This window comes from Medicago truncatula, chromosome 1 (assembly GCF_003473485.1).
Source record: "Medicago truncatula cultivar Jemalong A17 chromosome 1, MtrunA17r5.0-ANR, whole genome shotgun sequence".
Classification (NCBI taxonomy): Eukaryota; Viridiplantae; Streptophyta; class Magnoliopsida; order Fabales; family Fabaceae; genus Medicago; species Medicago truncatula.
In genome coordinates, this window is record NC_053042.1 from 14,202,891 (window position 1) to 14,230,408 (window position 27,518).

The following is a 27,518-nucleotide window of genomic DNA, read 5'->3' on the forward strand; positions in this document are numbered from 1 at the left end:
CTTTGATCATGCAGATGTTTATTTTACGATTTTAATAAACATTAATTATTATTTTTTACAAGAAACCACATAAGTCATTCAAAATGACAATAGTCACCGAACTTCGATCATGTTATTCAACCCAACGTATTCAGCATTTTTGTCAACTGAACTAGGATTTACGAACTTAATGTTTTTTTTTCTATCAATTATTTATTACCCTCTTCTTCCAATTCTATTAATTTTTTTCATTGATTAATGAAAAATAATTTTATAAAGTAACTCATAATTTCTCATTCTCTTTCCAATTTCCTTAAATTGACTCTAAACATTGACACCAATTTTGTTTGTGAACCATCTAAATTTGTCCATGAGAATATATACAGCAAAATTTTCTTAACTTGGTGTCACTTCTAGTGCACATTTAAGTCACAAGAGTGCTTAATAGCATGAGAAGTTATGAATGTGAGAGACATAATTTTCACCTTTACTTCTACGACAGTAAAATACATAAGTTGACCCCTACTTGAGGTTAATAGAAAGGATTTGAATTTTACGGCATGATGAATCAAGATTTAAATTTCTGTTGAAATTTGGGATCTAAATCGACTCTTAAGGTGAGAAGTTTTTTTTAAAAAAACTTTTATTAAGAGTTATATCTATCCGATGTGGGATATGTGTTTTTTCAATAATTTCAATTGGGAGAAGTATATATATTTGACGTCAAACGCAACTTAAATAAGATCATTGAAGTTGTTTGAAGTTTGTTTGGAATCTCATATTAATTGGGTTCACATATTGATGTATAAATATGTGTTTGGACACCCCCACTCTTTGAGCTAACTTTTATAATGAGTTTTAAACTTATTTAAAATGATATTATAGTCAAGTTAAGGATTGCAACGTGGGAGATGAACTTAGACTCAAGCTAGACGTGAGAGTGAATATTGAAGTCGTTTGTAGTTTGTTTGAAGTCTCACATTGCTCAGGTTTTTGGGTTGTTGGATGTATAAATGTTTTTGGCACTCTTATCATTTGAGCTATCTTTTAGGATAAGATTCAATCTCATTTAACATGATATCAAAGTCGAGATAACGATTACAATGTGAGAATTGGACTAAGCTACGCACGAGGCTGAGTAATGACTATTTTAAAAACCTACCTACCATTTTGTATAAGCATTTTAAAAATGGGGTACACTTCGGTACTCTGAAGTTTTTTTGGTTCAAGTGCTTAGTAATCACCTCTTAAGTTGAATAAATTAGAATTTTAGGGTTTGAACCCCAATCTATGCATAGTACGTTGTCTCTGTCAACTGAGTTATGATCACGATGACAATACAAATCTATTTATGTCGGATGTGTAATGGGACATGTAATATGATAATCATTATCCAATCATTCAATATTATGTCATATGCAGGGTCGGATATTGGGTTGTGCAAACCACTCAATGGAACTTAACCTCCCCAAGCCTTTGGATTCATAGGAACGGCCCTGGTCATATATTTATATTAAAATATTTGAAAATAAATTTTGCATATAGAGTACTAGATCAAACTTGAAGATATTCAAGAATTTACCTTTAAAAACATACCTACCATTGATTGTTTACCGTTGGTCCCCCATATGTGGTCACCATATTTCAGATCTAATAGTACTTTGATTTCAGTAAACAGAGAAAGGAACTCAATCATGTGTTGAAGTGGAGTTTTGAGTTTGTTATGGTGTGCCTAATTAGTCTAATTTTGGCCCTATTGTAATAGTCAAATTCATTTTAGTGATGGATTGTATTGTAATTAGGGTGTTTGGCTTTTGTCTTATGTATTTTGACCTGATTTGTAATCTTGGCTAGTACCTATCATCCAATTGAAAATACAACCAATGTAAAAATATAAATGTAAATGGTACCATAACCCACCATATATAGCATATCATTCTAATGAAGAAAAAAAACGTGCATCCCACACAAATAATTTGGCTCCATCTGTTCAGTGTGGCTTGTTGTATCACATGAAGAAAAAATTTATAACCCCCTACCCCACAATTATACCCCTAATTCAACAAAATCCAATTTTGCCTCTAGTGTATTTTTATTTTTATTTTTTAAAAAAAAGATAAAACTTCTCATACTCCAATTGATTTCAAATGTATTTTAGTAAACTTAATCTAATTTAACTGGAAAAAAAATGTGTTCTGATAAACTCAGCTTGAATTTTTCAGAACCCAAAATTATTACGAAAAACCTTAATTTTAAGTTTTTGAAGACACATTCATTCAGAGTTTTTTTTTTTTTTTTTTTTTAAGTTTAGCGGTACATTTTTTTAAAAAATTTAACTACCGAAAAACTTGTGATAAATGAATTTGCCAGTTTAAAATCTTTTCTGATTTTAACATTTTAAAAAATATTCAAATGGTGGTTTATGTAAAATGAGGAGATGAAGGTACAATTGTGGGGTCGGAATATTATAAAAAACAATAAAAAATGGTTTATTCTTTAAGAAAATTAAAAGTAAGAAAATAGAAGATGGCTTATTACCCGCCATGAAAAGTTCCCTTCTAAAACAAAATGACAAAAATTTGCTCTTAATGTGTGTACGATACTTTTGTCTTTTTGGGTCTTTTCTCTTTGTTTTACATATAAAAATATAATTTTTATGTCTAAATATGTAGATTATTTATTTTCTAATTTTTCTACTAACAAAAGGTTCCATAGAGCCTTCAAAAAAAAATCTAGAGATCACCGCCAAAAGAAGAGTCCTACATAGAGGTAAAGGACAAGTAAAGCTGAACAATGAAATTTGGGTTTGAAATTCCTAAAGTTTTACCGTCAATTATGATATTTTCTTTTTCACATTTTATGATTTGAATCATGTCAAAACTCAAAACACATATTATAATTGATAATTTGATATGAAAGTCTTTGTAGTCATTGTACTATCCCAATAAAAACCATACATATAGTTTTCGAGATGGTATGAATGATGAGTTGTGACCAATGATTTCATAATCAAATCCAAAAGATAAGTAAGAGAGAAAAGAGAAGAAGGAGTGAAGAGGGGAATTCAATGAAAATGGATATATATGCAGCCACAACACCATCCTAAATTGTAACTACAATTAAAAGTAACATTTTAAATGACCTAACATTTAAAAAAATGGTTAATAGGTCTTTACCACCTGTAATATAGGGCAGTTTTGGTTTTGCCCCCTGTAAGAAAAAATTGGATTCGATCCTTGTAAAAAAAAATGTTTTGGAAAACCCCCTAGACCAGCTGACTGTGCATCTTTGTTGATGTGGCATGCTGTGTCACAATTTTTGAATGACGTGGCGCGCTGATTCTATAATTATTTTAATTTTTTATGGGGTACACGTGCATTTATGATTTTTTTAAATTAAAAAAAAACTTTAAAAAAATGAAAAAATATTATAAAAAATGAAATAAATTTTGGAAAAATAAAAATATTAATAAAAATGATTAAAAAAACGAAAATAATTATGGAAAAATTGATAAAAATCTGGTAAATGAAAAATAATGAAAAAATCTAGAAAATTTAGTAAAAACAAATCTGGAAAATTAAAAAAATCTAGAAAATTTAATAAAATAAAATCTGGAAAAATTTAAAAAAATGAAAAAATTAATATATTTCAAAAAATTCATATTTTTTTTCGAAAGTAAGAAGTTTTATTTTATAAAAAATGAAAAATTTAGCAACTTAAAATATTTCGAAATTTATGAATATAATAAGAATTGAATTAAAAATGAAAGTTCAGATTTTTCTTTCGAAATTAAAAAGTTTGTTTTTTTTTTATTTTTTATACAGAAAATCAAAATATTGGAAAGTATATTCATAATTAAAAAAACCTAACATTAGATCATGAAGAATGGAATTAAGGGCTTGTTATTCAACAGTATAACATGACTTATATACCGGTGTCAATCAATATCCATTGTATCATGTTATTCATCTAGATTATATTTTCGAATAAAATAAAATTCTAGGGATTAATTTTCAAAATCGAAATAATTATATAATAAAATATTTTCGATTTTTTTATAATTTTAATTTTATTCAGATTTTTTTTATAATTTTTTTGAAAATTTCGATATATATTAATTTTTTTATTTTTTCCAGATTTTTTTATTAAAATTTCTAGATTTTACCAGAATTTTTAAATTTTTCCAGATTTTTTCCATTTTTATTTATTTTTCCATAATTATTTTTGTTTTTTAATCATTTTTATTAATATTTTATTTTCCAGAATTTAATTCATTTTTTCATAATATTTTTTCGTTTTTTTAAATTTAAAAAAAAAATTCATAAATGCCACATGTACCCCATAAAAAAATAAAAATTATTATACAGTCAACGCGCCACGTCATCCGAAAAAGGTGACGCAACATGCCACATCAGCAAAAATGCACAGTCAGCTGGCCTGGGGGGTTTTCCAAAAAAAAAATTATAGGAGGCAAAACCAAAAGTGACCTATATTACAGGGGGTAAAGATCTATTAACCCTTTAAAAAATGAATTAAATACATCATTAAGTATTCAAACATTGCTTGTATCGCAACCGTCCACATTCTAAAATGCTACATATTTGCTACATATTTTAGAATATAAAATCATGTCAGATTGATTTGGATGATATCGTTTGAAACGTCCCTAGAATGTATTAAAATTTGTCATTTTTAGCGTTTGACACATTTCATATTATATAATTGAATTGTGTCTATGACACAGAAAATAAAAAAATCCGCCATTAAATCAAAATCTACAACAACAACAAAAATTGAACTTAACAATGTCAACAACATAATTTAACAATGTAAAATAACATAAGTAAACACAAACAAGATCATGGATCAACAAACTAAATCCTTGATCAGGTATATCCATGCAAGCCCTGGGTTCTTTGTAGGTCCTCAGATGAATCAAACTTTCTCTAATATCATGAAAAGATATGACCAGGGAAGCGCCTAACTCGATCATCCTTTCTCACATCATCGTCATTTCATAAATTTATATAGGTGAACCGGATGTTTCCATCTAAGTCGATCGACGGACGACGATATTCAACACTGCCCACCCTTCTTGCATCTATGAGGTTGAGAAGACCGTTAATTTGGTCTAACCGATCCTTTAAAATAGACAATGTGACCTCAACATGAACCTTAAAAAGATTAGGCTTCCCCTCGTTGTACTAAACTACAACTAACTTAGTGTTCATATCTATTAGATAAGTGTTCATGGTTATGTGGTGTGGTGTGCTTTGCAAATGAACGAAAAAGTTTTTTCCCGAAAAAATAAAAAAGTTTTCGTACGTTATGGATCACAAAAAATTTCGATGCAATGTAGACCACAAAAAATCCTATATTTGATCGGATCATATTATATAATCTAGAACGTGTAAAACTCTCCAAAGCACACATTTTTACACGGTCTAAATACATTTCATATTATAGTATCCGAATCAATCTAGGAATGATTTTGGATTATATAATTTAAAATGTTCCAAACTGTGGACGGTTGCTTGATGAACAAGGTTGGTTGGTTCAAGCATGTGTTGGGTGCTTGGCCACATTCTTTTGATAGTTTGACTGAGGTTGAAGGATCATTCCTATAAATTTACACTAATTCTTTACAATTTCTCATTCCAACTCACATTCGCTTCTTTTCTTTCTTATTTGGGTTAATTGTTTAAATTGACCCTGTAATATACGTGAAATCAGGTTAATAACTCTGTAAAAATAAAGACACAAATTATAACCCTGTAATTTGAGATTGACTATCAACATAAATTTTCATATTGACAATGCTTCAAAATGATTTTCTTATCCATAACAACTACTTTTTTTTATCAAGTTTATAAAAGTTACTTTGAGAATATCTAAGATTTCATATATTAACCTAAAAAAAAAAGAATTTTTTTAAGAAAATATGGAGTAGAAGGAAACCCTTTGCAAGACACTCAATATATTTAAAAATAATAAAATAGAATACAAAATACTGAGGTTGATATGCTAAAACTGAGTTAAACCACAATAACAATCCAATTGGGTATACATACATTCGAACAACCCAACGAATCCGCTTCCAGACTCAAAACCAGATAGCAAAAAGAAAGTGTTGTGTGAGCCTTCGCAACTCAATGCGACGAATGAATCGAATCGGCTGCCAACACGACCAAATTTATGTTCCAACAACCCTCTGTAATCAATCACATCAGGCATCCGCGCTCTTTCAAACAAAGAAACTCACACACATAAGTGGAGACTCCGAGGTTCGAACCCCGGTCATAGCATTCGGCTTATAAGAAAATAAGTAGAATAATTTACCAAAAAGAAAGGAGAATAATGAATATCTTAAAATCAAAACCAAACCAGTGGTGTGTGTATAAGAAAATAAGTATGGTGCAAAAAGTAACAAAGCAAGAGCCCAAAAACCCCACAGACCGCTCTTGAGTGGGAATCAGCCGCTCTCTCCTCTCATAGTCTTCACCATCATCGAAATCACATTTTCATTCTTCAACTTCCATGGCATCTTTCTTCAGAAAATGTCGAGAGGTAATAATTTCTTTATTTCATTACTTAATCCTCTTATCCACATTTCGTTGCATTGTTTTTTTTTCAGTTCTGCGATAATAAAATTTGATTTTGAATGAATTGATATTGTAAAACTGATTTTAGTTGAATGCGAGTTGAATGTGAATTGGTTTATGTTTGGATAAAGTAGAAGTGAGTTGAACAATAAATTCGAATATAAAAATTGTGTTTAGTGGAAAGCTATAAATCTCAGTGTCACCTTAGAATCGATTCTACACCTCCAGAATCAATTTTGGTTCCATCAACATACACTATAGCTTATATGAAAACAATTTATAGCTTATATGAAAAAATATTACTTTATTTATCATTCATTTGTTATAGAAATAGATTGTACATAAACACTTATGCAATTAGCGTAAGCCTTTAATTAAGTTTTTTTTTTTATCAAAACACGGCCTTGGTGTTTCTTTATGAAACAAAACCAAAGATGGAGAAGACCAATTAGAAATTTTATTTGCTATATCAGTCAATGTAGTTTGTATGTTAGCTTCCAGCACATAGGGGTATGCTTCTCAATGGATAGAGCATAATGTTCATTCCATTGTTTCATATGGATTTTGGGAATATTAATGTTCTCAAATGAGGGACTCTATGTCTGATGGATTTTGTGATACACACTTCTAGGGATCTTAGAATGTTGTGCTGTGCTAAAATGAGTCACAAGTTGCTATGGATTTGTTTTGTAGGCTGTGCAAACCCTTGGAAGGCGCCCTTCTTTGACGAAGGATCCGAGACAACTGCAATTTGAAGCTGACGTTAACCGTTTGTTCCTTTATTCGAGGTTAGTGGTTTTCTGTTGTTTTGCGTTAACATTTACACAGGTGGAATTTGTTAAGTAAAATTTCCAAGTTTAATATGCTAGATCTTTAGTGTGAAGATTACATTGACGAGTTGTTGTTTGTTAATTTGATGCTTTTTTGGGTTCATGCTGTTTGGTTGCCAATTGTTTAAAATTTGTTGTGTATGTGGTGTTTTTGCTTTGTAACATCTCCAATTATTTTGCTCATGCCAAGACTTAAATATTCAGTTATAATCGATTGGGAAAGAGTGCGGATGAATCGGACGTTGAAAAGATTATTGAAGAAGCCAGTAAAACCTCTTTTACTGATCAAGTGACGCAAGTGCAAGAAAATGTTCATTCACAAATCAAGACGTTTAGTGCATCCATGGATGAAATTCTTCTACCGAATGACAAAATGGTGAATGATCCTCTTGGATTATCTCAACAAGAAAGCACTTTGCCTCGCCGAAGTGGGCTTAGTTTGGCTGTTGGTAGGACCGGTTCATCTCCTAATAATTCTGGTGAGTTTTCAGCCTTTTCTTTTCATAATCAAAATATCCTCATCGTTGGTGTGATTCATGTTAAGTACCATTCATATCCATGGTAGAGCCAACAAATGTGCTCTCTTTTTATTTAGATTAGACACTGTCTTCTAGATTCTAGGATCAAAAGTCCATATATAATTTCAACTTTATAAATGAGCATATGCAATTATTATGGTTCTTCACTTTCCAGATAAAATAGTCATGAATTTGACATATCAGCTTGTTTTTATCACAGTCTATCATTTATTAGCAGCTTAACTATGAAGCACTGACATAACCACAAACACCAAATACGACACTCATAGTGACACGTAGACACCAGTCGTAATTTGAGAAAATATAAGTGGTTGAACATAACCACATATGTCAATGTTGTGTCGGTGCTCCATGACAGCTTAGACATTTTTATAACATTTAACTTATTTATCCATTTAAAGTTTCATATTATTGGGAAATTTCCTCCTTATTTCCTGTTCACTGTAGCCTTTGTCATTGATATGCTTTTGGAGCAGCTGGCCCTCAGACAAGACCGTTAAGCCAAGCTGAAGTTTCTCAGAAATTAAAAGATCAACTTGGCTTCACACTTGATGTTAAACCTTCTCAAATATCTCACAAGGATGCCGGACGGGGTCTTTTCTTAGATGGTGTTGCGGATGTTGGTTCTGTGGTGGCATTTTATCCTGGTGTGGTCTACTCTCCAGCTTATTATCGTTATATTCCAGGGTATCCAAAGGTTGCAGCTCAGAACCCTTATTTGATTACAAGATATGATGCAAATGTAATCAATGCTCAACCTTGGGGATCTGGAGGCGACAAGAGAGAACTGTGGAACGGTAGATATATTGAAGAAGTCAAGCCAGATATGAAAGGAGCCGAAAAAGGTTCAGATAGGATCTGGAAAGCGTTGAGCAAGCCTTTGGAAGGAAAACAAGGAGACAGTGGTGAAGTGATCGAGCGAAGAAATCCATTAGCATTAGCTCATTTTGCGAATCACCCTTCAAAAGGGGTGCTACCAAATGTCATGATTTGCCCTTATGACTTCCCATTGACTGAAAACAACATTAGAGTTTATGTCCCAAATATAATGTTTGGAGATGCAGAAGTGAAAATGAGGAGATTTGGAAGCTTTTGGTTCAAATCTGGAGTGTCAAAGAATAACATGTCGGATGTTCCAACACTGAAATCTCTTGTTTTAGTAGCTACTAGGGCGATTCAAGACGAGGAACTTCTTCTGAACTACAGGCTGAGCAACACTAAGCGGAGGCCAGAATGGTATGCTCCAGTTGATGAAGAAGAGGATAGGAGAAGATGGAGCTAGCCAATCCACCACTGACTATAGAATTCCTTTGTTGTTTTCTTTCAGAGAAAGCTGATTTGCAATCCTTATTTGGAATTATTTCTTTTACTTAGATTTGGTTCCTTTTTAGACTTCAAAATCCAAGTCTAGATAATGTGCCTAAATCCAAATTTCAATTAAATTGAATAATGATTCATAACAATGAAAGGTATGTGTGAGAATATGTTAACATGCAAGGATTTGTTTGATTCAATAGTGGAAAACAACTTCCCTTTCCCATGCTAAACCTCACCTCAATGGCATTCTATTTATCTCTTTTTCCAATATTGGCTTTCATCCATCGTAAAATGAGCACAATGAAAAGAACTGTAAAGATGATACAATGGTGCTCAATCCCTGCATATATTAACTTGAGCAGTTCAACATTTCTAACCAACACGTTAATGGGTTCGTATGTGGGTGGTTAATTTCAAATCAATTATGAATGAATTAAATATTAGATATATAAACTACACGACTCATATTAAATGTGTTAACGTTTTTATAGAAATTTGGTGTTTCAATCTCTTGTCAGTAGTGAATCGTTAGTTTATTGTTGCTTTCAACTTTTCTAACTCTTCAACACACATAAGGACAACCCCAAATCCTCCACCTACCATTAGAAATGAATCTCATAATGACTTGACATAAGTGTCCTCCATCATTTTTTAACTTATCTAATAACTATATATAAATCATGACAATTTACTTGGTCAAATATTTCTATAATTTATTTTTTTCTTTCAAAACTTGTATATCATAAGCAAGCATGCTTAAGTTTTTTGTGGCATGAGAAGGAAGAAGTTTCTGTAAATTTAAGTTAAGGTTTATCCCATGACACTCATTACGCATGTCCCAACCCCCTTTTGCCACCTATAAAACATTTTCCTAAGCAGCACTTGCACACATGTATAGTACATATTTCTCAGTCCTCACACACCGACACACCTTAATTTTCACTATACAATATATACACATCACTATCTACTCAAATTCTACAACATATATTCATCACTATCTATTCCAATTCTCATTCCTTTTCCCTCTATAAATAGCTAAAACAACCGCCATCTCTCACCTTATTGTTTTGTGCACTCAACTATTATACCATACCATGCAACTATTCACTTCACTTACTAATTCTTGTTTAGATTTTTCTCACCCTTTCATTATATTGCTCCTCTTTTTTACTATCCTTCCTTTCCTTCAATGGTGGAAACACCATAGAGATAAAGACAAACGTTTACCTCCTGGTTCAATGGGTTGGCCTTACTTTGGAGAGACCCTCAAACTCTACACTCAAAATCCAAATTCCTTCTTCTCCACAAGGCAGAAAAGGTATACAAAAAAATACACATGCTCACGTCGATATAATACTAACATTTGTCATTTTAAAAAAGTATGTATCTCTCGTTTCATGGACCTAAAAATTGAACACAACAAAATTGTTGTTTACATGGTTCTAAGTTGCGGTTGCAGTTATACTACAAATATTTAAATTGTAGTAAAATATGGTCGATGTGGTCGAAATTGCAGTAGTGATTACGAAGAATTCAAAACCTTTTATATTGTGGCACACATACTCAAATTTGATGATTTTGAATTTAATGAACATAGGTATGGAGATATATTCAAGACACACATACTAGGTTGTCCTTGTGTGATGATATCAAGTCCTGAGGCAGCTAGAGCAGTGCTTGTTACACAAGCACATCTTTTTAAACCAACATACCCTCCAAGCAAAGAGAAGTTGATAGGACCAGAAGCTTTGTTCTTTCAACAAGGTGCTTATCACTCCATGCTCAAGAAGCTAGTTCAAGCCTCTTTTTTACCTTCCACACTTAAAAACTCTGTCTCTCATGTTGACCAAATTGTACAAAAATTGGTTCCAACTTGGGCTAATAGAACCATCAACACCTTGCAAGAGATGAAAAAGGTTCATTCATTATAATTACACATTCTTTATTACATTAATTAGTAAAATTTATGCACTCTTTGTTACATGAAATAGTTTAAAGGAATTTTCTTGTTTTGGTTTGTTATATAGTATGCTTTTGAAGTGGCTGCAAATTCAGCTTTTGGTGAAATAAATGAGATGGAAATGGAAGAAATAAGAGAATTGTATCATTGCTTGGAGAAGGGCTACAATTCTTATCCTTTAAATCTCCATGGAACTTCTTATTGGAAGGCATTGAAGGTAAATTATATTTTCTTCTTTTATATAGTTTGTAAAATCATAAGATGCATCATTATGTAATTCAAGTCTATTTTTTTATACTCAACTTTATATCAATATTTTTAAAATGGGACAACAAATTGAACCACTAAAACCTCCAATTCATGATTTAATTGATTCAGTCGATTTTAACTATAGTTGAACCGATGATAAATAAATAAGTAAGAAAATATTAAAAACGTAAAATAAAAAATGCAAAAAATTAAAACTAGTTGAACCAACCGCGGTGAGACCAGTTCAACTCGGTTCAATATTGTTTAAATATATTGTTGAACCAATTGTTGAACATGTCAATTCAACTAGTTGAGCCGGCCGATTCGATTTTTAAAACATTGTTATATATACTAATTTAGTAGAAAAATGCATAATTTATTAATTGTTTATTTATTTATTGATGAAGGCAAGGAAGGTTTTGAATGAGAGTATAAGGAGGATAATAGAAAGAAGGAAGGAGAGCAGGAATTATGGTGGAGGGTTGTTAGGAATTCTGTTGAGAGGCAGAGGTGATGAGAAGATGAACCAACTAACTGATTCTCAAGTGGCTGATAATATCATTGGTGTCATATTTGCTGCACATGATACCACAGCTAGTGTTCTAACATGGGTTCTTAAGTACTTGCATGACAATGTCAATCTCTTGGAAACTGTCACAGTAATACAAAATCCCTCTCTCTTTTTCTTTATATTTTGAATTAATACAATCTTGATTTTATTATTTTCTTAACTTGTATGACTGATTATTATTATTATTTTTTTGATAGAAAGAACAAGAAGAAATAAGAAGCAAAGTTTCTAGGGAAAGTCGTGGACTTTCATGGGAGGATACAAGGCAGATGCCCTTCACAAGCAGGGTAAAATAATAACATACTCCCTCCGTTTTAAAATATAAGTAAAATTGACTTTTTAGGTTCATTGATGTATGTGGTTCATAATATGGACCACATACATCATTAAATGAATGAACCTAAAAAGTGAATTTTGCTTATATTTTGAAACGGATGGAGTATTAGTGTATATATTACATAGATTCTTTATGTTTTATCTTATCCAAACCATCATTTAACATTTAATTTTTTTTTCTTTCTAATTAATTAATCAATATGTTAGTGCACTAACAAACCAAGGAAAATGGGAATCAGGTAATCCAAGAGACATTAAGAAGTGCAAGCATATTATCATTCACATTTAGAGAAGCAGTTAGAGATGTGAAGCTACAAGGTTACTCCATTCCAAAAGGTTGGAAAGTCCTTCCACTCTTTAGAACCATTCATCATTCACCTCATTTCTTCCCTCAACCACACATGTTTGACCCTTCAAGATTCGAGGTAAGAATATCCCCTTATGACTCATCTAATCTAATATAATAAACATTATATACAAATAAATAAAATAATAACAAGATTATTTTCATGTAGCTACTACCAAGAAGGGTTTATATTTTATCCTTTGTCAGAAACATATAAGGTTATAGATCAATGGTTAGATTATTCTGTCCTATTTTGTCCCTTTCATTTTCTATGATATGAATCTTCCCCTAGATAGGTGATTCAGTGTTTTGTTTTCAAAATCTTGCTAGTATCACGAGCACGTGATTTACATTTGTACCCTAGTACAAATATTCATTTCTCTATCAATATATAGTTATTTCTAATTAATATTTTAAAAAATACAAATATGTATATAGTTGCTATAGCTATATATATTGGTACCAATACCTTTAAGACATTAGGGTTGACTTAATTGGTTTATATGATGGTGCAGAATCCACCTCGACCAAACACATATATGCCATTTGGAAATGGAGTCCACTCTTGTCCTGGTAGTGAGCTTGCAAAGCTTGAGGTTCTTGTCCTCCTTCACCATCTCACTCTTTCATACAGGTAATTTTAAATTTATCCCTCACCAATTAATCACTATACCACTATTAGAAAAAAGTTAAAATAATTGTATCAAATGATCGTGTTTAATTTTTTCGTTAACTCAAGTTCGATTCGTTTTATTCATGATCCAAGTTTAACGAATCAATTACTAAATCGAGTTTTAAACTATTTTCGAGTTCATTCAGTTCATTCTCAGCTCTATTAGACACCAAAATGGATATAAGCAAGTGATTTGGTTCAAGCGTTTGTTTTAGAAGGATAAATTGTTCGAAGAAAGAACTCGTAATTAAATTTTGATTGAAACAATCATTCGTTAGATTTACCAAAAGATTTATTGTGACAAAAAAAAAAAACTAAAATTGATATATATTATTTTCATTTTTAACATCTCCAATTTTTGTGGATATCTCAACTTCTTTATTAGATGAAATTTAAGAGGCTAAGATTAATGAATATATAGTCACGAGCAAGAAAGTAAACAATGATGAAAACAAAATCTTATAACTTATCTCTCAAGCTTTTATTGGTAGTCATAGTTATATAACACCTCTATAGTTTAATAAATCCCTTTCATTACACCAATACAATTAGTACATATAGATCTAATGAGCCCCTAAAACGTATTGTTCGTGAAACTCTAGTTTGGTCAGACTTTCTTTTATCTCTCGATTGAACTCCACATTACTAAGACTCTTTCCTCTATAAGCCGTAGAGTTAAAAAAAAAAAAAAAAAAAGTTTGTCTTTGCTGGAGATCTGTCACTTGGCCATTAACCTATTTGTACATCTATTGACAATGGTGATCCTAATTAGTTACTTATTTATTATAGTATAGTGTTCCTTGAGATGTGGAAGTGGTCCTTGCTTGAAGTTGAAAGAATATAGGGCAGCTTTCTTGGATTGTATATTCCAATATATTTTAATTAGTTAAAGAAAATAGTGAGTAGAGTAGGGACCTCTCGTCTCAATGATCATGTATTTCATACGTGAACGTGGCATACATGCATGTTACTGTTCACCAAATGTCTCCTTAATTATTGCACATGTAATTTGCTAGTGACCAAAATATATAGGCGTATAAATATCCAAAGGTTTGGTGTAATCAAGGCCGTCCCTAAGAATTCGGAGGCTTGGCTCTGAGAATGAAAAGATGCCAGTGATAAAATCAAAATGTATTTTTTTTAAAAAAGCAATGATCTATTTATATTTTTTAAAAGATAAATATAAGTTGCCGGGTATATATGCGGTACACCTAAAAGTGAAAATGACTACCGTATACATGAGAAACCCCCACCTAACACCAAAAGCAAGATGACCTAATTCTAATAGGCCTAAAAGGCTAAAACAATGGGACAGAAAATGGTTGGGGGTATTAAAAAAAAAATTGAAGGGCAGTAGTACTAGTGGGTATTAAAAAAAAATTGAGGCCCATGACTGAGGGAGGCCCAGCTCTGTTGAGCTGTTTGCACCCCCTCAGGGACGGGCCTGGGTGTAATGTTAAAAACACGTCTTGAACTCGAGAGGTCCTAGGTTTGAGCCATGTTATTGATTTTAAAGAGAGGTAAATATAAATATTTTTGTAAAGTTTTGTCTTACTTTGAACTAGGGTTTCATCCTCTCAACCTAATTTTTTTTTCTAACAAACAAAATATAGCCATATAAATATGTATTCAAAATATTTAAGCAAAATTTTGCTTGGTTCAACTTGTTTGTATAACCATGTCTTTGCTTTAACTAATGAATCAATGGGACTTCACACTTATATTTTTTTTAGGCTTAAATGTGTATTTCATCCTTGCAATTAGGGGTCGTTTAAAAATTAGTCCATGTATTCGCTAATCCTTGCAAATTAGTCTTGCAATCATTAATCATTTAAAATTTCGTCCTTTGACCAACTTAATCACTACCACGTCACTAATTTGATGACGTGACAATCACTGTCACACATGAAATTCCAATTTTACCCTTAAGAAGAGGACAAAATATTGAAGAAAGAATTGGAAACCCAGGGGTAAAATTGGAATTTCATGTGTGACAGTGATTGCACGTCATCAAATTAGTGACGTGGCAGTGATTTAGTGGGGAGAGGGACGAAATTTTAAATGATTAAACAATACAAGGGTAAATTGCCAGGATTAGCGATTACATGGACCAATTTTTAAACAACCTCTAATTGCAAGGATGAAATACATATTTAAGCTTTTTTTATATATATATATATGTATATTGGCCTATCAATATTAATTGTCCTTTGAGTGCACAAGCAAACTTGGCCCAAAGAAACTCAAAACCTCACACTAGTAGGACCCTCTCAATGATAATTTTATTATGATTGGCTACGATGAAAATTTGATTCATTCACGCAGTCAAGACAATCGTAATCATTTGATTGATATCAAACAATCTAAATTTTAAGCTACATATTTCTATTGAAATTTGAATAATTTGACATTGATTCAATAACCACAGTTCCTATAAATGTGTAAGTGTGCTAAAAACTTGTAAGACGGGAATCCGATTTAGAAAGTTTTACTCCAACTTCACAATTTGCCCCAACATTTTTTTTTATAGATAAACGAAATGTCAATAGAACTATTATGTACACAAATTATTATTTTTCAATATGGTTCCATATGAAAATTTTCTCTCATTTTCAAGCTCTCAAGCCTCCAAATATTCAATTTTCTTTATTGTGATTCTAAAATTACAAATAGAATGGACTGCAATTTTCCTATCTCCATATGTATATGTAACAATTGAGACAGCCTTATCAAATTAATGAAAGGAATGCTTGTGGAACCAAAGCAAACTGCATGATGCTAGTGAGTGTATAGTCAAATTTTAAATCAACAAGTTTAACTCGACACCACACGTAGCTCTGCACAATCACACATCACAATACATTTCACCATGTTCTTACCACACATCTTTGTAACACAACAAGTTTAGCAAAAACATTATCTGATTTTATGTTTCAATATTTTACAATATCAACGGAAACTTAACTATTTTTTCTATTATACCCTTAATCATCCTTTTCAATTTTTATGAATAAGAATGGAGTAATTAGTAAAATGTAGTCCAAAAGAGTGTATAATATTTTTCACAAACCTATGGTATTAATTGTATTATTATTTTTTAATTTATGCTTCAAAATCTTAAAAGATTAGTATAATATGAGACATGAGAGGTATCATTTATCCATTCAAAAAAGAAGAGGCATCATTTAAAACATCAATTCAAATGATTTGAAAAACATATGTCTGAAATTGATGTGTTGCTAAAAGTGTGAAATTTTGTACTCATCCATGTTTTGATGGTGTTGCTTTAGGTGGCAAGTTGTGGGAAATGGAGATGGAATTCAATATGGTCCTTTTCCTGTGCCAAAACATGGATTACCAGTAAAGATAACTCTAAAGAATAGTTAGATATATTATTATTCAGGATAATCAGAAAATCACATGCAATTTGTAGAATATGTCAGGATAATCAAATTTATTTTCTTTCAAGCATTATTTTGTTGTAGAGATTCTTTTCCCATTTATAGGCCTAATGGGACAAAGCTAGTTCCCATTGGCTGCATTATGCATGGCCCATGTATGTATTAACATTATGTTTGTGCAGAAAATTTCTGTAAATAAATTTATATAAAAAAAAAAATGTGTATAAAAATTGTAAATATCACTCTCCATTTCATAATATTTATACCCCATTTGACTATTTCATACATATTAAAAAAATATGATAAATGAAAGAAAGAGAATGATGAATTTACCTAACTACTCATAAATTATTAAGGGTTAATAGGGCTTTACCCCCTTGTAATATATGACACTTTTGGTTTTCTCCTCTGTAATTTTTTTTTTAGATTCCGTCCTTGTAAAATAAAGATTCTTCAAGATTGCCCACTGAGCGCTGTGACTCAGCACAATCTATGATGTGACATTTTTTTTATTTTTCAATTTTTTTTTGGATGCCAAGTGTAAAAAATAATTTACATGTCATTTATAATTAAAAAAATAAAAAAGTCTATTTTTTTTTAAAACGAAAAATATTTTTTAAAAAGCTAAAATTATTTTAAAAATCAGAAAAAAAATACAAATTTTTTTCAAAAATTAAAAAAATCAAATTATTTTTTCAAAATTAAAAAAATTGAAATTTTTATTTTTAAAATGAAGTTCCGGATTTTTTTTTTAAAAATACTTCCTAATTTCAGAAAAAATTGATTTTTTTTTATTTTTTTAAATAAAAAAGAAATTCGTAAAAATTCAGGAATAAATTTTTTGAATTCTTTTCTAAATGCTAACTTAATATATTTCCCATCAATGACAGGAAAACCCATATGGTATACCATTTCCATTCTCAAACTTAATATATTTCCAAATTTTTCAAAAAAATTATACTAAATTTAAAAAAAAATTCGAATTAAATTAAAATTATAAAATTCGAAAAAAAAAGTATTATCTAATTTTTTTTGAATTTGTAAAAAAAATTTAATTTTTTTCTTCTAATTATTTAATTTCAAAAATAATTTATAAAATTTCTGGAATAAAGATTTTGAAATATCAAATTTTTTTTATTTTAAAAATTAAATTAAAAAAATCTGAATGTTTTTTCTGATTTAAAAAAAATCCGGAACTTAATTATTTTAAAAATATCTGAATTTTTTTCTATTTTTTAAAAAAAAAAATCTGGAACTTCATTTTAAAAATAAAAATTTCAATTTTTTAAATTTTTGAAAAAAAATTTGTATTTTTTTTCTGATTTTTAAAATATTTTTTGTTTTTAAAAAAAAAATTTGAGTTTTAAATTTTTTAATTATAAATGACATGTAAATTATTTTTTACACTTGGCATCCAAAAAAAAATTGAAAAATAAAAAACAATGCCACATCATGGATTCTGCTGAGTCACAGGGCTCAGGAGGCAATCTTGAAGAATCTTTATTTTACAAGGACGGAATCTAAAAATAAAAATTACAGGGGAGAAAACCAAAAGTGTCCTATATTACAGGGGATAAAACTCTATTAACCCAATTATTATTAATGTAGAACAATAACTCGATTAGAGGATACAATAGAAAAATAAGTAATTAAAGTTGATGTTAGAATATTATAAAACATCTTATAATATATTTTATTTTTATATTAATCTAAAGTATCTCTTAGGATTAGATTTATTTTGATTTGTTTTTTATTTAGTAATTGAGTCTATGGATCCCATAAATAAGCATTAGCATTGAGTCATGTGTATCGCACTACTATTAATCATTATCGATAGACGATAATATTCATAGCTCTTATTTTTTTAACTTCTTTTTATCTAAAATCTCACAAATTCCACATGATATCTAAAATATATTTTTGATTCTCCTTGAATACCATCGTCACTGTTTTGTTGTCGAGTTCCCAAAAGGTTAGGAATATAATAAAAGTTTTCTCCCTTGCTTTTTCACAAAGTTTTGGTCGTAACCCACCACGGCCACCGTTGTTGCAACCAGTTTTGACAATGTCACTCCACCAAAAGCCTCACCTCCCTAGATCTGGCACATCGTCTCCGGTCACCGTGAAGCCTCCTCTTTGGTCACTGTTTGGTCTCATGGTTCTATATGCGCCCTCACTATCGATGTTTTAGTCCTATTTTGCTTGAGCCATATAGGATCTTGGTATCCTATTTTAAGCATCCTAATCCCATTTTAAGCATCTTTTTCTTCAAGTTTGTTTGTTAGTATCATATTTGTCACTTATATGGTTATATGTCAAGTCTAGTTGTTCATTTTGATAACCAGTCTAAGCCACTCTTGTCACACGATAATTATCATCCTTATTTGTGGCCAAATTTACGAACATTGGGCTGACAAAAATCCCTCACAAATAATGTTAAATTTCAACTCAATTGCCATTTGTTATAAAAAAAACAAATAGCAAGTATATTGTGGCAAATTTTTGAAACTGTGAGGGTCAAACAGCCACAAATTTAAATAAATTTGGTATTTGTGAGTGTCAAATTTGCCACAAAATTTGGTATTTGTGATTGCGAAATACTCTGCAAAATGTTAATATTGTTTTAGTCTAGCACCATAAACAACATTTTTATCAATCTACAATTTTTGTGGTAGTTTATAACCACTGCAAATTGGTAATATTTTTTTTGGCTTAATTGCACTTTTTCCTCCTATAGTTTGCCAATTGTGCGATTTTGCACCCCATAGTTTTAAACGAGCGATTTTGCCCCCTATAGTTTTCCCCCTTTCTGATTTTATGGTCACTATGACATTTAGTGTTTATATGTCTGTTTTTTATCAATTAATGTGTACCACGTGTGTTTTAAAAAAATGGTATTTTTCAGATTTTGAGAAAAGGAAGCATGTGATATTTCTTCTTAAAATCTGAAAAATCATGTGCCCCTTTCTCTCAAAATCTAAAAAATACCATTTTTTTTATTTTTTAAAAAATGGAATTACACACGTGACACACATTAATTGATAAAAAAAAACAGCACTAAATGTCATGGGGACCATAAAATCAAAAGGGGGGAAAACTATAGGGGGCAAAATCGTTCGTTTAAAACTATGAGGTGCAAAATCGCACAATTGGCAAACTATAGGGAGGAAAAGTGCAATTAAGCTTTTTTTTTTATTTTTTTATTACTATTGGTGATTTGTGGCAGCCGAAACGGCCACAAATTTGTAGTGGCCAAATCAACCACAAATTTGTGGCCGATTGAACCCTCACAATCTATTTTGTTTTATAGAAGAATGTTAAATAGTGTGCCCCGAGCATCGGTTATGCAATTAAATCAAGATTTTTTTTAATAAAAGGTAATGTAATTATTATTTGGTCAAAACTTCTATTTATGGAGTCTTTAGTAGTGTGTTAGGGGCATTAGTTAGCAAGATCCTTATAAAAAAATAGGACATTTTGACAGATTTTTTGTCATAAGTGTTTGTGCATGGCCGATGTTTTAGTGCAACACGTTGACGACATATGGGAAGTCTGATAACAAGCTACTTAAATGGTTTCTCTCTCAAAAGAAGTTATTTAACATCATGTAATTTATTAGGCCACATATCAGATATTAAACTTAATCTGACATTAAACATAATCTATGTATCTCTATAATAGGGATTTGTATTTAGTCTTTGTATCATGATACTATTTAGTCATTGTTGATGATATTCGGAATTCATATTGATCTCTCTTCCTTTTACCTATGCCACTATTTAGTCATTGTTGATAATACTCAGAGCTCATATTGTTCTCTCTTCCTTTTACCTAAAATCTCACATATTCAATAATTGGAAACTAAAAGTAACAATCTTTTTGAGAAAATTTTCTTTTATAAATATGACAAATATTTTGGAACGAATGGAGTACCAAATAGCGATAGTTTTGTTTTGATACATTTTTTGGAACCCTAAAATATTATATTTTTGGTTGATACATATAAAAAAGAAAAACACCCCTAAATTAATTTTAAAAGAGACATTTTCAGATTTAAATTGGATGACATTTATGGATTCAAATGGAACAAGGAATACCCTAACAAGTAACAAGTAATAAGTGGTCATTGTTTCAAAACCCAAAAGAGCCTTCGTGGCTAACTTACAATGTCGTAAAAAGATTTGTTGAATTTGTAGTTCCAGGACAAAAGCTAACCTATTAAAATCTCTCTTCTTCCTTCATTTTCAATTAATTCTCCACAAACATATTGTCTGGACATAAATCATCTTCCAATTATTTTCTGACAAGATAGTATGTTTTGTCTCACATTAAAATTTACGATAAGCCATGTTAGATCTATGATTTTCAACTAATTTGTGGATATTCAAACAACTTGCTAAATTCAGGATTACTAGGGTCACTTTCTCATAGAAACCAATGAGCAAAAACAACTTAGTGTCACATTTAGTCAAACCAATTTGTTGTTATGTTACTAAGCACCATAAAAAGAATAATATTAATTATTGTTCAACATTCACACAGTCTATTAAAACAAAAAGTCCAGGTTGTACCTAGGCATTAGAGGGACAATATTTCTTCATTCTGGTACTAGTCTATTTTCAAAGCATTGTCAAATAGACATTAATGTTTAAACTAAAATATCATAATACCGAAACAAGGAAATACACCCGGTGTCAACGGATCTTGATTCATATATATGAACAGTTAATATATGTCCTTCCCCTAGTATCGAGAATATGACTTACCGACAACAAATGGTAGATTCATGTATCCCATGTCCTTGATTTTCATACTAAAATTGGCAGCTCTTTTCCACTATACATTTGTTGAGAGTAATAAATAAATGTTCTCACTCTTTACTTTAACTCTTAAAATCTTATTAGCTAAAAGTTTCCCTGTATCAGCATTTCCATACACATTACATCCTGCAAGAACTGCATCTGAAAAAACATCAAAGAGAGTTTTCAATTGATTATAAACCATAAAGGGGAAATCTGCAAACAAATCAGTATTAAATTTGAAATCCAAAGAAGCTTGGTAGTATTCTACTACATCTAAGTTTTAGAATAAAAAGGTTAAACGGTTAATGAAGTATCATACTCTTAATGTAAAACTTGTAAAGATGTAATTCATCATCCTCTGTTTTTCATATCTCTTCATATACCTTATTATATGTATCTATCCTATCTTTGCTATAGTAACCTTTTAAGCACATCTCTTTACGGTGATGACAACAAGTTCTATTATTGCAATTCTAAAATACACCAAGTAGATGTTGCTGCAACCAAGAGTTGTTAGCAACTACCAAAGCTAGATATCTACCATATGTTGTTTCAAGCCTTCTGTTCCAACATACGGAACAAATGTTTGCTAGATCATAGTTAAATCTGCAAGAATCTGAGCTCACCAAATATGATTGGGAAGCAGGAAATAACTATATCATAGAATTTCAGTACTATGCATGTCCTATAGTCTGCTGTTTCTTATTTAGGGTACATGGATAGGTTGTTAATAAGTGAAAACATTAAGATTGTACAATCAAGAGTATACAATTCCGATGAAAACAGAAAAATGACTATCAACAAATATCCTTCTTGAAACAAAATGAAAAATTATCAACAATCCGGTAAGAAATCAAGGATTGATAAGTATACTTAATAAAATGGATTTTGATAAGTATACTTTCATAATGAAACAGCTACTTCCTTATCTAATGTTTGACACTAAGTTCTAAATGAAAATTGCATAACCATGTCTTAGCAAAGGCAATATACTCGTCTAATTAAAAAAGCACATTTAGGGCAATATACATGTCTTAGCAAAGGCAATATATTCAGATAATAAATTGTCAACGCCTAAAAAATTGTAATCGAAGCCCTAATTCTATCGCAACCCCCCAACTAATTATATAACCCTCTTCCAATCTTTCCCTTTAGGATGAATCAATACATGTCAACCCTCAATTTTCACACAAGTTTTTTTCCAACTTAACAAATAGAAACATGACAGTAGCTCTTATAATTAGCAACATTTGCATTTAAGTGATTCCAATCATATGAAGCCAAAAGCAGAATGGTATATCGACTTACGGAATAGAATGGACATGACAAGATTGTGTTGCATTGAAGCGTCTTCAATTTTCTGTTTGTAATCAGGCCATTTAGCAACAACTTTTGCTTTCCATAAACTGATTCTATAGCAAAATCATTTCATCTAACAAAGCACATTTAGGGCAACCAGGCTGAGTATATGAGTCTGCCAATGCCAGTGAAGCCTTTGAATTCTGAACTCTTTGCTTGCTCTTACATCACATTATCTCATACAATCAATCAAAAAGTGGCAGATAATTTCACTTGAAATTATTCTGCAAACACATAAATTCTTAGATTCAGTATTATTTGATGATCAACATATTCTCAGTTGAAATGAAAAATCTCATAAGGAAGGTTCTTTTTTATTGTCTGATTAAACAAGCATCATACAGTATATGTATCAATCTCACAGTTAAAATACTATTTTGTAAACAAAGACTGAAAATTTGAGAAGCCAGCTATTATTTAGAAATATAGAGGATATAAGCTACTCTTATGTAATTTAAATAACAGTTTACAGTCCTCGAAGGAGTAGCTCGGTGGTTTGAGTCAGGACACCGAATGAGTTATATCCAGGAGGTACATGGTTCAACCTCTACTACTAACATTTTCTCCTCCCCCTAACAAACTAACTTCTTACATTTGCCTATCAAAAACTATAATAACAGCGTACATGTTAATGAGTTTGTTTGGGAGGTGAAAGACACCAAAGTACACTTAATAATCAACAATTTGCATCAGAGTAAATGTGTTATGTACCAGGGGCAGTAAATCTCACCACAAGTCAACTCCACTGTATAAGCCGAGCTATAACCAACAAGGATTTGTAGTTTAGTACTACAAAATTTAGACATCAACTAACAAATCATTGTCTGGTATTTCCCTATTCTTCTTCAATTTTATATGTAAATCAAAAAGTAAATACTTTAGCATTTCAAATTGAGAATGTGATTTATCATTGACTACAAATACTTGCACAGTATTTCCAACATCAATCCAACTACAACCTGGCTGTTTCTTTAACCCTTTGTCTTTCATTTTCATCCTAACATTGGCAGCTTCTTCCCTCATCCCAACAGAAGCATACATATTTGAAGCTAATAAATAGGTGTCTGCATTTTCTGGTTCCATTTTCAAGACTTTATCAGCCACGAGCCTCCCAATATCAGCATTCCCGTGCACGCTACATCCAGCTAGGAGTGCACCCCAAACAGACAGTGACACCTCTTTTCCGAGTCCCTCAATGATATTTAAAGCTTCATCCAGCCTTCCGGCACGACCACAAAGATCAATCAAACAAGTATAGTGATCTTCTCTTACTTGCATATATCGGTTTTTTAAAAGCTCATCAAAGTATTTAAACCCCTCATCAAATAAACCAGCATGACTACAAGCTGTGAGAAGTCCAACATAAGTGACATCATTGGCTTGGAAACCTAATTCTTGCATTTTATTAAATAGGATTATTGCTTCATTGCCATATCCATGGTGTGCATATGCGGCAATCATACCATTCCAAGCTATCAAATCCATGTGCCCGGACAGTCCATCATCAAACATCTTCTTTGCAACATGAAAATCGCCACATTTTGAGTACATGTTTATCAGCGCTGATACCACGTATGTGCTCTCCTGAAAAACTGTTTTACTAATCATTTGATGGATTTGTTGTCCTTCAGGAAGACCTGCCAAATCACTACAAGCACCCAAAACTGTCACGAAAGTTCCAGTGGTTGGTTTTAACCCATCATTAGCTTGCATTTTGTTAAATAATTTCAACGCTTCTTCACTTAGACCATGTTGTACATATCCTGTCATCATAGCAGTCCAAGTAATGACATTCTTTTCTGGCATTGCATGAAATAACTTCTCTGCCCTATTCAAATCCCCATTTTGAATAAAACCTGTGACCATTGTATTCCACGAAGGCATATCTCTCTCTGGCATTCTCTCAAACAACTTCAAAGCCTCATCAAACCTTCCATTCTGCGCATAACCTGCAATCATCGCATTCCAAGAAACCACATTACGAATCGGCATCCTATCAAAAACATCTCTCGCGTCATCAACTCTCCCGTTTTTCGACAAACCCGCAACCATAGTAGTCCACGAAACCACATCCCTTTCCCGCATCTCATTAAAAAGCCTCTCCGCATCATCAATTCTCCCACAATGCGCCAAAGCCGTCATAACCGTATTCCAAGAAACCACATTCCTCTCCGGCATTCTACCAAACAAATCCATAGCCTCCTGCGTCCTTCCATTCCTCGCATACCCATCAATCATCGTATTCCACGACACAACATTCCTAACTGGCATCTCATTAAACAATCTCTCAGCTTCCTCAATTCTATTTATCTTAATATATCCACTAACCATCGCAGTCCAAACAATGACACTTTTCTCCGCATCCAGTCTATCAAACAACTTCCTAGCTTCATTAATCAAACCACATTTGATATACCCACTTATCATTGTAGTCCATAAACAACTATCTCTTTCAGACATTTCATCGAACACCTTGCGTGCTTCGTTGATTTGACCTTCTCTGCATAGCTTTGAAATGAAGTAATTGCAGCGTTTCATTTCTGAAGTAAGGGTGGCAGTGGATGATGACCTGATTTGAAATGGGTAGTAGCTATGAGTAATTTTGAGTTTGGGAAGATTGATGAAAATGTGAGATAAATGATAATAAAGCTTGTTCATATTCGAAGATTATGATTGATGCATATTCTAGAGTGTTGGTGTTGTTGATAGAACTATCCCGACATATTGTTCACATGTTAAATTCTCATGAATATATTTACTTCATAGCATTATTAGTGCATGTTTCATGTTCGGTTTCAGGTGTAGATAGGGGTGGACAAAAACCCGCGGCCCAAAATAACCCGCCCAAACCGAGCAAAAAATGAGTGAAATGGGCGGTTTTATACGGGTCATTGGGTCTAGCAGAGTAAAATAGAGTTAAGAACGAGTTAGCACGGGTGGGTCTGCGTGAAACAATTGGACCCGTTGGTATCCGAACCCGCCTGCGTTATAAGACAAATAATTAATTAATTGTTTTTAATTAAATATTAATGTGTGATGAATCTGAGTGGACAGGAGACGCCTATTTTATGGTGAGTGATTCCGACTATTCAATGTCTATTGTTACATCTATGCTAGCTTTATTATTATTACTAGGGTCTTGCTAACCGATGAGAAGTTCTCAGGGCAATGATTATGGAAACTAAAAACAATAGTTTTGTATTGGAAATTACAACTTTTTGACTTTTAGATAGTTGAATTAACACTTTTCACTATTTTTCAACAAATTATTTCTATTTATGTTCTCTTAACCAAATTATCAATCTATTAAATTCAATTGTTATAGTCAACACACAAACAACACACGTGACCTTCTCTTTCATTTTGCGTTTTTATAGAATGGTACGCAACCATTGATATACATGCCAGAAGCTTTTTTTTTTAGTCTCTGCAAAATATTTTATGTTGAATTCAAAACCGAGCTAACTGACCCGCTAAACCGTGACCCGCACGAACCCAACCCTTAAAAACCGAATCTGGAAATTGGGCAGCAATGGGTCTCATTCCTTCACCCACTGGTTGGCTTGGGTCGAGCTTTTGAGCCTGAACCCGCCCGATGCCCACCCCTAGTTGTAGAGGAATTACAATTGATTGCTTTTGAGTAAAGTTGATTTGCATTTAGAAGAGATTATACTTTAAGTTAAGATCTCTAACTTTTATTTTTAAAGAAATTGAAACATTTAATTCTAAAATTGATTCTTACACATATTTTATAATTCAACTCAATTTTACTTATATTCAAACACCCCGTTTTATCTCCAACTCAATTTTAGTTAAAATCAAGTTTATAGAACCAATTCTCTCAAAGTGAATTCTTGCCACCGTGAATCAAATATACACTTAATGATAATTACATGATTAAAAAGGCACGTGGAGACATCCTGTTATACTAGTAACATACGTAATGTCAATGCACCTTAAAATGAATAATATACTAATATATGTGTTCTCTATCATCAAATATGCATTTCCAAACTGTCCCTTTTTTACGTTTCCTCGTATTATTTGATAAACTCAAAACAGATTGATGCACATGACAACGAGAATGTTGTGAACAAATGTACGCAAAACAACATGTGGATTATTTATTTATCTATTACTAGACCATTGATCCGTGCTAACACACGTGTCATTTAAAAAATATAATATTCACTGAAAAAATAAGACACTGTAGTTCGCGTGAATCTAAAAATTGTCGTGAATTAAAGCAAAATGTCAATACCAAAGACTTTGTTATTGTTCCATAATTCTAATACGTAGTTCCTGTTACTTTGAAATAACATATAATTTTGAAAGGGAAATTGAAGTTCGTTGACATGCAAATAGTTTCAATAAATAAGAAAATGAATAGTACACAAAAAAGTCCTACACATTACGGAAAACTTCTTTGTAGACCACATTTGATGCAACATCGGTATCATCACCGTCGTCGTCATTAATCAATATTTTTAAACCACCCCTCGAAGTAACCCGTGATATTGCGACGTACAACTGTGCATGTGAAAAATAGGA

The 27,518-nt window shown here is 31.6% G+C and overlaps 2 protein-coding genes and 1 pseudogene across 4 annotated transcripts; 2 read left to right on the forward strand and 1 right to left on the reverse strand.

The window, feature by feature from the left end:
* Positions 1 to 6,394: 6,394 nt before the first annotated feature.
* LOC25482829 (uncharacterized) lies at positions 6,395 to 9,497 on the forward strand (annotated as a pseudogene).
* A 587-nt stretch (positions 9,498 to 10,084) lies between these two features.
* On the forward strand, positions 10,085 to 17,055 carry LOC25482830 (abscisic acid 8'-hydroxylase 2). Its single transcript, XM_013611429.3, has 8 exons — positions 10,085 to 10,588; positions 10,868 to 11,186; positions 11,298 to 11,447; positions 11,887 to 12,138; positions 12,248 to 12,337; positions 12,626 to 12,811; positions 13,248 to 13,366; positions 16,696 to 17,055. The coding sequence occupies exons 1-8, from the start codon at positions 10,365 to 10,367 to the stop codon at positions 16,790 to 16,792; spliced, it is 1,437 nt and encodes a 478-aa protein (XP_013466883.1). The 5' UTR covers positions 10,085 to 10,364; the 3' UTR covers positions 16,793 to 17,055.
* Positions 17,056 to 21,481: 4,426 nt separating this feature from the next.
* Positions 21,482 to 25,913, reverse strand: LOC25482831 (pentatricopeptide repeat-containing protein At2g35030, mitochondrial). Of its 3 annotated transcripts, none has more exons than XM_024778320.2 (3): positions 23,698 to 25,913; positions 22,917 to 23,191; positions 21,482 to 21,767 (listed from the first exon to the last, which is right to left on the reverse strand). In XM_024778320.2, the coding sequence occupies exon 1, from the start codon at positions 25,623 to 25,625 to the stop codon at positions 23,766 to 23,768; it is 1,860 nt and encodes a 619-aa protein (XP_024634088.2). In that variant the 5' UTR covers positions 25,626 to 25,913; the 3' UTR covers positions 21,482 to 21,767; positions 22,917 to 23,191; positions 23,698 to 23,765. The 3 variants fall into 3 exon arrangements, with proteins under 3 accessions (XP_024634088.2, XP_039690194.1, XP_024634094.2); XM_039834260.1 differs by having other exon boundaries at positions 23,679 to 25,913; XM_024778326.2 differs by having other exon boundaries at positions 23,927 to 25,910.
* Positions 25,914 to 27,518: the final 1,605 nt, after the last annotated feature.